We start from the raw sequence: 13,657 nt of genomic DNA on the forward strand, positions 1-13,657 counted from the left end.
TTAACTTATAAATTAATCATTATATCTCAATCAACTAATTAAAATATATTATATAAATATTAAAATAAAATAATACATATATTTTATTTTTATTTAAATTTATAAAAAAAATGTATATAATATATAATTAAAACTAAACATACTAAACTAAATAATTTAAATAAATATTATAAACTAAAATAAAATATATTACATAAATGTTAAAATAAAATATTATACACTAAAATAGAATAAATTATATAAACGTTAAAATAAAATGCATATTTTATCTTTGTAATTTAATTTAATTTCTACATCATTGATCTTATCTTTTTAATAACTTGTCATCTAACTTTTGAGTTAGATAAATCATTATATTTATAGTGATTTGTTAATCAAACTCATGATATAATTAATATAAACTTTTAAGTTGAAAATTCAATTTTTTAATCTTATATTTGTAGTGAATTGTCAATCCAACTTTTGTCAATCTTATATTTATAGTGACTTGTCAATCAATCTTTTAAAATTTATATCAACTTTTATAGTGATATGTCAATCCAACTTTTGTCAATTTTATCTTTGTAGTGATTTGTCAATTCAACTTTTAAGATTTATATCAACTTTTATAATGATTTCTCAATCCAACTTTTGTCAATCTTATCTTTATAAGATTGGGGGAAGAGAGGGGGAGAGAGAGGAAGGGAGAGGAGGAGGAAGAAGGGGAGAGAGAGGGAGGGAAAGGGGAGAGAGAGAAAGAGATAGAAAGAGATAGAAAGAGAGGGAGAGAGAGGGATAGAGGAGAGAGGGAAAAATAGAGAGCATCAGTAATACACAAAACCTTTCCCCTCTTATTTTGTTAAATCTATATTTCACTTCAACAGAAAGCAGGCACTTGGGCAAAACACTCTCATATGCTTTCGCCCGCCCTCTTATCTAAGTAACTCTTAAAACGTGTTAATATAATTAATAAAAAAATATATTAATTTATTTAAAATATATATTTATTAATTAAATATATATATAACTAATTTTAAATAAATTGAAATATAAAATATTTTTATAATTTAAAATATATTATAATATTAAAAAAATAAATTTGAGAATATATATCTAATATTCCTATATTATAGGAAAATTTGAAAATATATAACTAATATTTCTATATTATAATAAAATATAAAATATTTTTATAATTTAAAATATATTATAATATTATTATAATTAAATATATAATTAATATTGTTGTATTATTCTAAAATTTTAGAATATATATTTATTTAATGTTATTATAATGTTACTTAAAAATAATATAAAAAAAATATTATAATTAAATATATAACTAATATTCCTATATTATAGAGTATATTATATTATATAATTATGAAAATGTCAGGACATGACCCGGCATAGAGGGCACTGCCCTCTTTTTGCTTTTATCTACAATGCAAAAAATGAAAAAAAGCAATGACCTGCCCTTTTCCACGCTGTCCGATGCGGGCACAAGTCATGCGCTGGAGATGCTCTTAATGAATTAAGTAATAATGTAGAGAGTGAAGATGGATAGTTTGAAAAAAAAATGGAAATGTTGGTAGTTTGAGAAAAAAATTGAAAGGTATGTAAGACTAGAAAAGATTTACATAAACAAATCTAACAGATAAAATAAAAAGGAAAGTCCAATAAATATACTTTTAAGTTTTTTATAATCTTTAATTAATAAAAATATTACATTTTTTATAATCTCCTATATTTAATTGGATAAATCAAGTGACAAAATTAGTTCGACTTTGGCATGGGGGAATAAAACAAAGGATATTAAGAGGGGGTAAGAGTTAATTCCTTTGGTTCGGAAGAGGAGTTGATCGGATTTGACATCTTTGTGTAATGTGTAAGCTCTTAAATAAAATCTTTGTTCGATAAATGTAATACATTTTGCTAGAGTCGGATAGTGAACAAGAATAGCATACTATTAACACAAATGTTTGTTGATATGTTTATGTGATACCTGTTTCATGAATGAATATGATGCATGTTAGATTGATTTGAATATTCAGAATGAATTGAATGTAGACTTCATAAAGTTTTAGAATTCAGTAGTGCGGGTCTTGTTCTTAAGCTTATTGTGTATGTCTATTCGCTCATAGTTCCAAGCATGTAATATGTGTGTCTAGATTAGTTTGAACATCGTGATTGAATTAGAAATGAGAACTTAATTTCGAAAACTTAGTATCTTGTTGTGCAATTTTGGCTATATGAGTAGGTTTGTATTTGGTCCAATTTAAATTTTTGAAGATAGTTAAAGTCTTGGTTCTAAAAAAGTCATAGTTTGAATGTTAAGCATGATTTTCCTTTTGACGTTTGAAGTTATTCTTATGACTGAAATCATGTTGGAAAGATGTATTTGGCTATGTGGGTTAGTGTAGAGCTTAGAGTTGTCAAAAGTAAGAAAACAAACTTGTTGGAATCAGTTTATGTCAATTATTATTTGAATCTAATGTAAAATGTATGTTTTTGTTTGAATACCATGTAGAAAAATGAACAGCATCAGCACCTTAGCAACCTGTGATCTTACAACCACTAGACTTCGCAATAAAAAATGAAATAAAATGTAGTTCCTAGGATTGGACCCATGACCTCCTTCCCCTCCTTTTCAACTAGCCTTCAGAACCATTGGACCAAGCTTCCCTTTGTGTTCAAACCCGAAAGCCTTAATTAACCACACCCGTGACCGCCCTGCCAACGTTAAGGTCAGTTTGATTTGCGCCCTTTGTCATTTTTGTTTTATTTATTTATTTAAAATGCTCTAACTAAATCTGAAATTTTCAAAAATATAATAATAAATATTAGAAAATAGTATTTTCAACAAAAACATATTTTTTTTTAATTTTAGGACATGTTTGGTTCTTTCTTTTACCTTCTCTTCTTTATATATATATAAATTAAAGTAAAATTAAGATATCAAATGGCTGTGCAAAAAAAAGTAAGAAAATAACAGATGGTTTATTTAGTTAACCAGTTTAGATAATTGGTTGAACACCCCACAAAAGATGGGCAATGGACGGTTCGGAGCGGGAAATTTTACCATCTTCATCCCGTTTTGATTTTGGGGATTTTTTTAATATCATTTTCGTCCCGTTCGGTTTCGGGAAATCCCCGCGGGACATCGTTTATAAAATATTTTTTAAATGATTAAAAATTTATAAAATAAAATTATATAAATAAATTTTTTAATATAATAAATATGGTAATATATAAAAAAATTATTTTATTATAAAGAAATAAATTTACCATTTTTATAAAATATAATGAATAAATAAATATATTGGTAATTTTATATATTTAATTGTGTTTTTATAGTGTGTTCGGGGTGAGATCGAGGCGGGTCGGAATGGGGGACACAAATATCATCCCGTTCGATTTCGAGAAAAAACTGTCACAAACGAGGTAATTCAGTTTGATTACTGCAAAACGGTTTCAAATTGTCTTTATTACTCTAAATACCTAAAATTAACACAAATTTAAAAAAAAAAAAATTATCCTATTATTAATATATGTGAAAGGAATATAGTACCTATGAACACGATAACATTCAAAATTCTATAAATATAAATATAAGTTTGCCCTAATATATTTTTGAATAACTTTGCATTTAATTAAGATATCATTCAAATATAAATTGCATAATCAATCAAAAGAGTAGTGTTATTATACATCTAAATATAACAACAATAATTATATATATATATCTATATATATATCTATATATATATATATCTATATATATATTAACACTGATATATATTATATATACTAACAAGAAAGAGCATGTACAAAACATATATTTCACTATGACAAACCATACTGAACAGCTCCCACCACCTCCCTATGGGCATTAAACTGAGACTGATCATGCATTAACCTCGCATTCATCGCAATCTGGTCCGTTAACATCGATACTTTTGTTTGCCTCTCATAAAATCGATCCTTATTCATTTCCATTCCCATCTGTGAAATTGGTTTCGAAATCGACATGCCATTCGATCGTGGTTTCTCTTTGCCTGTTGTGGAAAGACCACTCTTATTAACTGCCTCTGATTCTGTACCACGTTTATTGTGTAAATGTGGGGAAACTATTTGCTGGGAGGATAGATTCATGCCGTTGTAAATGAAAATCCGTGTTTCGTTTTTGTAACTTTCGTATGGTATAACTGGCCCAACAACCCTCCCCGGTTTTGCTGAAGGATAAAAGTATACGAAAAATTAGAATCATTGTTCAATTGAACAATTTTTAGAGGAACTTGAATGACATCTATATATATATTTAAAAGAGGTCTAAACATATTTGGATTTGTATCCAGAAATTCAGGTGCAAAATTGTTTCAAATATAAAAACCATTATGACAACATACCAGCAGGAATCCTAGGTGGAGGGCGCGATGGTCTGACGATGTTTCCTGAAATAGTATCCTCGATACCTTGTCTATTGGCATAAGGTATCGCCGCCATGTTAGCATTTGCTCGAGGAGCTATCATATTCGAGGAGTTAACCGTAGTAGACCTGTCCAAATATGAATCAACATCCGAATAATTACTCATTCCATCAACTAAAATACAAACATGCCTTAGTCGTCTGACCCAAATAATCATTTTATACATCAAACAAGCTCAAACTTTTCAAAAAATATAGATGAATTACCGAGGAAGAGAGACATGCTTCCTTTCTGGCGGAATAACTGGTCCACTTTTACCACTATTTTCCTCAAGATAGGCAAACTGCTTTCTGAATTGGCCTACAGCACTGCAAAATCAGTTCATTCATTTTGGGTGGTCAATTTTTTTGAAATTTTGTTAAGATAAAGAGACTAGATTTGACATAATTCGTCAATAATACAATTCACCTATGCAACAGTCTTGGCAGTATGAATAAATATCGAACCTAGGATAGAGGAAGTTTGGCCCGTCGTATCCTGACATATAATCGTTGAGCATCTGAGGATGATATTCCAATACCTCCCTAAATATTAGCTCTCTGATATCCTCTTTTGTCACCCTTCTTCTTTCAAACTCAAATTCTAGCTTTGAGATTGCCTGACAAGAAGGTTCTCTTTCAACTTTGGCTAGACCCTTGAAATATGGATCAGCCAGAGCCTGCATGTTTTTGAGTGTCAAAATAACTTCTTAACATAAGAAGAACACTTGCTTTATATATATACCTCTTGGGCAGTTGGGCGATCCTTTGTATCGAAAGCCAATAATCTTTGCAATAAATTGAGTGCTAAAGGATCTGCATTTGGAAATTTGTCGGCAAATGCAATGGCTTTTTTCTTCCGCATAGATGTCAAGTATTTCCTCGCCTTCTCGTTTCTAACCTGTACAAGAAGAACAAAGGGATTTTAAAAATTCAGTAGTCAGCAGCATTAGAAATTATAGAGTAGTATTCAGCATACTCCATTTATTGTGTCTGCTGATGGTGTTCCAAGAAGATCAGTGATCAAATCCAACTGATGAACGATACTTTTTCCAGGAAATAGTGGTCTCCCGGTTAGTACTTCAGCAAAGATGCAACCGATACTCCAGATATCAATGGCGGGTGTATACTGAAATCAAACAAGAAACAACAATTATAATTCAAGATGCTTTGATTACCCTGTTCAAATGAAAATATCTGAATATGAAGTACTTCATATATAGCTTTTATAGTAACTTAATTTGATGACTATAAAAATTGATGAGATTGCCTAAAGAACATGTATTTCAACGAAATCATACTCTTGACAATGTAGACCTAAATCCCCATAAGATTTAGACTTTCATAATTGAATCTAATTTCACTTATGGATATTAATATCACCCCACAAACATGTTCCTCCAATGCATGATCCAAAACAAAGTTCTATATACCTTTGAGAAGAACGATCCGCATAGCTCAGGAGCTCTATACCATCTGGTGGCTACGTAATCCTGCAACAAAATCAAAGTAGATTTAGAGAATCATTTGAAATTTCTCAAGACAGTAGATTGGTTGGTTGGTTGGTTGTCATACCGTCCAAAATATTGTTGTGGGTGCATCATTAAACGCAACTCTTGCTAATCCAAAATCACAGATTTTGAGCTTACAATTTGCATTCGCCAATATATTCTTAGGTTTGAGATCCCTATGGTACACATTTGCTGCATTAAACAACAACCAAGTATAGGTCCGGTTAACACTATATATACCTAAATTCAGTATTCAGATCCATATATGTATGTATGTATTACCTGTATGCATATATTTAAGGGCACGTAACATCTGATAGAGGAAAAACCGATGATGATCCTGCGTCAAATCATCGTTAGCTTTGATAACCTGATGAAGATCTGATTCCATTAGTTCAAAGACGACATAAATGTCCTTGAATTCCCTCCTTGACGGTGGAAGCATGATGCACTTGATCTCAACAATGTCAGGGTGTCTCAAAAGCCTGAGCAACTTGATCTCGCGCAAGATTCGGAGTGCATCGGATATGTGTTCGAAAATGTCGGTTATCTTCTTAATTGCAACTTTTTCTCCTGTGTGTGTATCAACAGCTGCACAAACAACTCCATAGCTTCCCTTCCCTATCACTTCAATAATTTTATATCTATTAGCCTCCCCATACTCCGTGAAGAACTCACACTCTTTTTGATCCTGTTCACAGAATACAACCATTTAGTGTTGCAATTACATTTCCATCCATAATTCAGCTAATCAATCTGATCTAACCACACTAAATGGATAATTTCAAGATAAATCTAAGTTTCCAAAATGAGCTTAATAGAAAACCTAAGTCCGTAATAGAACGAGGAAATTCATCATTTCTTCGATAAAATGTAAGCAATAATCGTATTGATTTTAATTAAATATTCATTTTCAATCAAATATCACTACGATAACAAGTTTAAGAGGTGTAAGAAGGAGAATAAGAAGATAGAAACCTTGTTTCTCTGATCTTGCTGCATATTTCAAATTCTTGTACTTGTACTACCACAAGTCTAGAGAAACTTAATTAAGCGTCTTCTCCTCCGATCAATTGAGAAGAATTTAGAAGTTCAATTTAGCTCGAGCGGTTGTTACTACATCAGCCGCACTTGCCCCACCGACACCAACTCCGGATAACTAGACCGCAGTCTCTCCTTCTTATCGTCTCCGCCACACTAGAAGTTACTTCAACCGCTGTACGCATTCAATTGAACTCAGATTCCACCAACGCGAAATTCGAAGCTTCTCCCCTGGCAATTCGACAAGAAACTCATAGAAACGCGAATAAACGAAATCCGTAGCGGTTGAGAGATCTGATCGGTAAAGTTGAGAGGAAGAAGTGAGATATATAGAAGAAGATGATGAAGGATGTGGCATATATGCTCTCTCTCTCTCTCTAGTCTTCTGCTTATCTAGATTCGACGAAGCTTCTCTCTCATTCTCCTCTCTCTCTCTTCTCTTGGTGCCGTTGGCTGCATGGTGACATACGGCAAGCAGTAATTTTCTGCACCGTTGGCCCTATTTTTGTCTTTTTTCCATTCAAAATTTGCTCCACATTTTAACTACCAAGCGCGTTCATATAGTTAGCTCTATGAGGGTTAGGTTCTAATATTTTTTAAAATGGTATCTAGTTATAATAACATAAACATGACATTAAAATTAATAAAAAAAAATAAGAATAAAAGTCACAAAATATATGAAGATAATAAAAAACATTGTTCAACCATCGTGATTGCATACGCGTTATAAAGTCTCGGTTGATCAACACTTATTTTTAAATCGACATTTCTCACTATCCCCCAATGTTATATTATCAGTCGGTGAACTCGTCAGGCGGTAAGTTCTGCGTCTGGTTAAATGATTAAATGTGTTTGCGAGCTACATTCATGCTTAATCTGTTGTCCCATTTTATATATATTATCGTCGGTGATCTGAACAACTTTATGAATATTTTTTTAAAATATATTAGAAATACGTCGATACGAGAATGAACATGATTTCATTGTCTTTACATCTCCTAAATACTAACTGACCACCTTTTATAATCGATTAAAAGTATTCTGTTGTCACTGAGAATTCACTCATTATGATATTAGGTTTATTAACCATTTTCTTTCGGATGGATCTAATTTTGATATAATTAGTTTAATTTAGTTTATAATAATGAATAAATTGTTAAGTTATTTTAATAAATAAGTTATCACAAATAAATAAAATTATATATACAAGTATTTAGCAAATAAGTTTGATAAATAAATAAAATAATTAAAATTTCAAGCACACTCAATGCTTAATAATTTAAGCAGTAAATTAAATCAAATTATACTCTTGGTACTTATTTAACTTTTGTTGAACTCAAACAACATTGTCTTTGTTAGATGTATTGAAAATTTGGTGTATGAATATGAAATGAATTAAAAAAGAAAATTTGTGACAAATTTATAAATTATAGATTAGAAAAAGTATTGTGCTAATATTAATCTATTGTGGGAGTGGTCAATGCTAATGCAGGTGACAAGTTACATCTTATAGTCCACGTGTTTGGTATTAATTATTTATTTTTATATAATAATTGAGAATTTATTAATATAATATTAATGCAGCTAAGTGACAGGTCACCAATCATTACTTGATTAATTAATGTGTTATTAATTAGGAAAAGGAAGTATATTCCCTTACACTCAGTATAGGTTTTAGGGCCTTGTTTGGTGTAGATTTTAATATTATCAATCCTAATATGACAATAAATAGTTGGTGAGCTTGAGGTCTTTGAAGCACTTGATTCTAGTAAGATTGGAAAATCAAACTAGACCTTACTATTAAAATTTATTTATTTTTAGATTTTTAAGTTAAAGTTAATTAAGTTTCATCTATTGTGAAAAAAAATATTATTATTATTGACAGTAATTCCTACAATTAATAAATATTGATTTGAATTATGAAATTTTGATTCTTAACATACCGAAAATTGACAATTCTTTGATTCATCGTTTTCTTGTGTTCTTTTGGGTGTTTTGTGACTTTTGTTTTCATTTATTTTCGGATCATAATTTTGTCCATTGTTTTTTTGTCGCTAATAATTGAATGACTTTAATTAATTGGTTGTTTGGGTAAATTATGTTTATAAAATATTTAAATATGATACGATATTGTATTTGGTTAAAACTGATAGAACTTTCAATACCTATCAAAATATTTGTGCTTTGTACATGATGTAAGATTAGTGATGTATAACATAATGTTAGTGAAATAACCAATAATTAAAGTGATATATGAATCTCTATCGAATTTTAAAAAAAAGATCATGTTAGTCACTTAAAAAATAAATTAAATATTATTAAAATTCATAATAATATTATAATATAAATGAATTATCAAATTATCAAAAGCAGACATTGAAAGGGAAAAGGACCTCTAAAAGCATAATTGTTGACATCAAGGGCTAGTTTGAATAAGAAAAACATATGTTTAGACTTTAGAGATTAGACATCAACCAAGCATCAAAATACTTAAATTGTTTATAAATTTAAATATTTTATTATTGTTTGTAAAAGATTGTAAAACATATGAGGTCATTTTTAAAATGAATAAACATATGATTAGAAGAAGAAGAAGAAAAGAAACCCATGTAGTTATCTAGGTTTTATATATTGTCATTTGTAAAACAATTATTTAAGCCTATATTATTAAATGTTACAAATCTATATCAATCAATGTTTAAACCATAATCAAATTATTTTTTAGCGATAAAAAATTAATATGAATAATGTATTAATAGTCACAACTTTTATTTCTAACTTAAAACGTCTTAAATAAAGAACGTGACTTTTAAACTATAATAAAACTATATTTTGAGAAGACTAGTAAAGTTATTGCACCTTAGGAACCTATGAATCACTCAAAGTGCCTTTAAAGTTTAATAACAATTATTTATTTTAATTATTTGTTATTGTGAGAAAGAGAGATAAGGACCATCCAACTTGAAGAAACAGCTAAAATTGATATTTTATTTATAATGTTTAGTCGGTTAGGATAAAATTGACATTTCATTGGGTAGGGTAGGTGCCCAATAATTTATGAGAGGGGGTCATTTAGGGTTTCATTTTGGGAGAGATGTGAATCATGTGGTTAATCAATTACCGACAATCTTTAAGGCTTCTTTGGTTTCTAAATTTATTCTAACCAAGGTCATATATTTAAATTATTTGAATAATTTTTATTTCATCTTTTTAAGAATTTTTTAATTAATTAAAATACTAAAATATTTTACATTTACAAATATATATTAATATTTTTTAAATATTTTCATCAAATAATTTGATTTATTATAATTTCAAATTCAAACATGCTCAAATCTATATATATATAATTATGCTTAATTTTTAAAGTGTCCGGATTTCCGGGTCGAGAGTTGTGGTTAATTTAGATATATCATATATGTGAGAGTAAATGGATACTTGGGTCGGATTGTGGGTTGACCCGCCCATAAATTTAAAACGGTTAAAAATAAAATTAAAAATGCTATAAGTATGGTTCAAACTTGCAACCTAATAAAACAAGTACAATATTTTAACCAACTAGACTAATAACACTTTATATTTTAAATTCAATTCAAAATTTGATAAACGCATGACATTTTAACAATATAAGTTCAACTTTTTAACTAACTAATCTATATATATACAATGATACTTAATTTTTAAAGTGTCCGAATTGCCGGGTCGAGAACTGTGGTTAATTTGGTTATATGTGAGAGTAAATGGATACTTGAGTCGGATTGTGGGTTGACCCGCCCATAAAAATTTAACCGTAATATTTTTTTAACGGTTTTTTATATTATTATTACTCGTGTAAATGCACGAAATACATGCTAGTTTTAATAAATTTTAAAAATAAATAAGCTACACTCATTTCCCTTGAAATAATCTAATATATGCTGATAATTAATTATTGAAAAGAGGTGAGAGATAATTTATTTTTCTAACTATAAACATTCATTATTTTTTTATATTTCAAACTTATTATTTGAATAATAAAAAATACATGTGAAAATTATAAAAATGTTTATATATAAATTTGGTCTAATTGATATTTGTGACTCAAATGAAAATTTTTATTAGACTGGTCGAAATTTGAGTTATGACAAACTAGAGTATAAATATATTTATTTATTTGTTTTTGTTATTGGAGAGTTTGTCACAAATAAATTATCAATCTCCCTACTTTGACGAGCTATATTTATTTTTTATCTAGTTGGTCATGTTTATAAATGAAAATATATTTAGACTTAAACATAAACAAAATATTTATTCACTTTTTAACTTCCCTTGCCTCACATACATTCACGATTCAACTTTTGAAAGTTGTGTGTGACATCTTCAATTCCGAACTAACTATTGAACCTCACTAAATTCAATCTCTCAAGATTTTGAGCAGACCTAATAGTTCGGAGAGGTTAAACATAATGAGATTTGATCGTTCGGGATTAAAGATTAAATCGTCGTCACATCAAGTAATTGATTGAAATGGCAATGTATGGATTATGTTTGAGTAAATCTATTTAGTAAAAAACCAATTTCTTTTTTTTAAATCTAAATATTCTTTCATATGTAATAGTAAAAAAAAAATTATTTAATTAAAAACATTATATTTTTGACATAAATTTAGTTAAAAACAAAATGCTAGTCAAAATTATGAAAGAATATATATTTAGTTAAAAACATTTTCTATAACACAACATTAGTTAAAAGTAAAATGTTAATGAAAAATTAGTTAAAATAAGATGTTATGTTAAAATAAAAATAGTTCTTAATACAAAATTAAACTCAAGTTATTAAAATTGTGATATTGAGTCTTGTCACCCAATTTCAAGTTCACATCTTATTTAATAAAAAAAACTAAGATGAGACCAAATAACAATACTGGTCATTTAAATTTAATTTAAAAAAAAGGTAAGTTCAAATTAACAGGATTTTAAATCATATAAAATGTTTAACATCACATCATATAATTTGAGATTATTTGAATAGTTACAAGAAGAAAACAACAAAACAATAACTTTTCTTTCTTTATTTATTTATTTATTTTAAATTAGACTAAAAGCTTCAATTATTTATCAACTATATAGCATCACGGGACAAAAAAAATATGATTCAAAATATTCGATTAGTTAATTCGACCAATTGTGATTTGAAAAAATTCGAATTGGATCGGATTCGGATATTGATCTGATCCGATATTTTTACCGGATTTTTGGATCGAATACGAATCAGGCAAAAAGAAATTTGGATACACAAATTCGATCCGGTGAGTTTTAAAATTTAAAAATAAAATAACATATTTATAAAAATTACAAACTCTAAATGCCTAAACAATAGTTAGTCTATTTTTATTATTTGTCTGAAATAGTATTTTAGTAATTTTTAACCAACAACATCTGCTAATTAAAATAATTCTCTGTTTACCCAAACAAAAATATTATTAAAATTAATTATCAAACAAGACCTAGTTAATCTCATTTTCGTCAATTAAAATAATTTTCTGTTTACTTAAAACAAATATTGATTTCATTTTGGCATTTCAATTATATTTTTTTGATATGTATTATCGTTATCAATTCATAAATGAGATCCTTAGAATATTTTTTATTTTTTAGCCTATGAAAAAAATTAAATATATAAAAAAAATTGAATCGACGGGTGTCTGACTAGCCGATCCGGTATTTTCGGATTGGATACGGATAACAATTTTTAAAAAATAAATGTGGATATCCGATTTAAAATACCGAAGTAGGTTTGCCCCCAACAGGATTCAAATTCTCTATCAAGATTTTTATTTATATCTCAACGTATTGAAATAAATAAAGTGACAAAGAGTTTTATTAAATAAATTTAATTCTACTTAAAAAAAACAATTTAAATTAAATTGAGAGTATGAATATGGAGCAACACTAATTTTATAAATAAACAAAAATAGAAAAGTTTGATTTTTTATTTCATTGAAAACAAGTTTACTGAAAGAAAACCGACATGATGGCCCATGGGTGGGAAAGGTGAAAAAGAAAATTAAATTTAAAATAAAAAATGGATGGCATAGAAAATCAAACACAACAACATGAAATATTATAAATTATCTCCATGAAATTAAATAATAACCTAAAATATCTCCAGATATTTAAAACATGACATAAACGTTAGTACATTGACAATAAATTAACTCCATGAAAGGATTATTATAGTTCATAAAAATCTGAATTTGTGTATTATAAAACAATAATTATGATTCAAAAAAATATGTTTTCTTATAACAAATAAAGTCAAACATCACATAATCTATAGATTAATTATATTATTGCTAAATAAAACAAAAAGACAACATTAAAAATTAAATAATAATTCAGAAAACAAACTTATACCAAACTAAACACAAAAATTAATTCTAATTTTTAACTTTGTAAATTTTCTAATCTAAACAAAAATCTCAACAAAACATCAAATTTTAAATAATTTAAATATTTTATAATCAATTAAAGATTTATAAGTTATAGGTTCGATTCTCCCTTAAAAACACTTACAACTGAAATGGACCATGAGTATAGTTCTACCTATTTATTAAAAAAAAAAAAAAGTAATAATGAATCCATTCTTAAAAGTCTAAACTCGAAGAACCCTACTTTCA

General features: G+C 27.9%; 1 protein-coding gene across 1 annotated transcript; it reads right to left on the bottom strand.

The window, feature by feature from the left end:
- Window positions 1-3,641: 3,641 nt before the first annotated feature.
- LOC124945091 (mitogen-activated protein kinase 15-like) lies at window positions 3,642-7,413 on the bottom strand. Its single transcript, XM_047485463.1, has 11 exons — window positions 6,937-7,413; window positions 6,241-6,649; window positions 6,023-6,150; window positions 5,881-5,940; window positions 5,427-5,576; window positions 5,193-5,348; window positions 4,916-5,127; window positions 4,676-4,777; window positions 4,389-4,537; window positions 3,770-4,214; window positions 3,642-3,725 (listed from the first exon to the last, which is right to left on the bottom strand). Exons 1-10 carry the CDS (start codon window positions 6,958-6,960, stop codon window positions 3,826-3,828), a joined length of 1,779 nt encoding a protein of 592 aa, XP_047341419.1. The 5' UTR covers window positions 6,961-7,413; the 3' UTR covers window positions 3,642-3,725; window positions 3,770-3,825.
- Between the last annotated feature and the right edge of the window lie 6,244 nt (window positions 7,414-13,657).

The sequence above is a fragment of the Impatiens glandulifera genome, chromosome 7 (genome assembly GCF_907164915.1).
Source record: "Impatiens glandulifera chromosome 7, dImpGla2.1, whole genome shotgun sequence".
Lineage (NCBI taxonomy): Eukaryota > Viridiplantae > Streptophyta > Magnoliopsida > Ericales > Balsaminaceae > Impatiens > Impatiens glandulifera.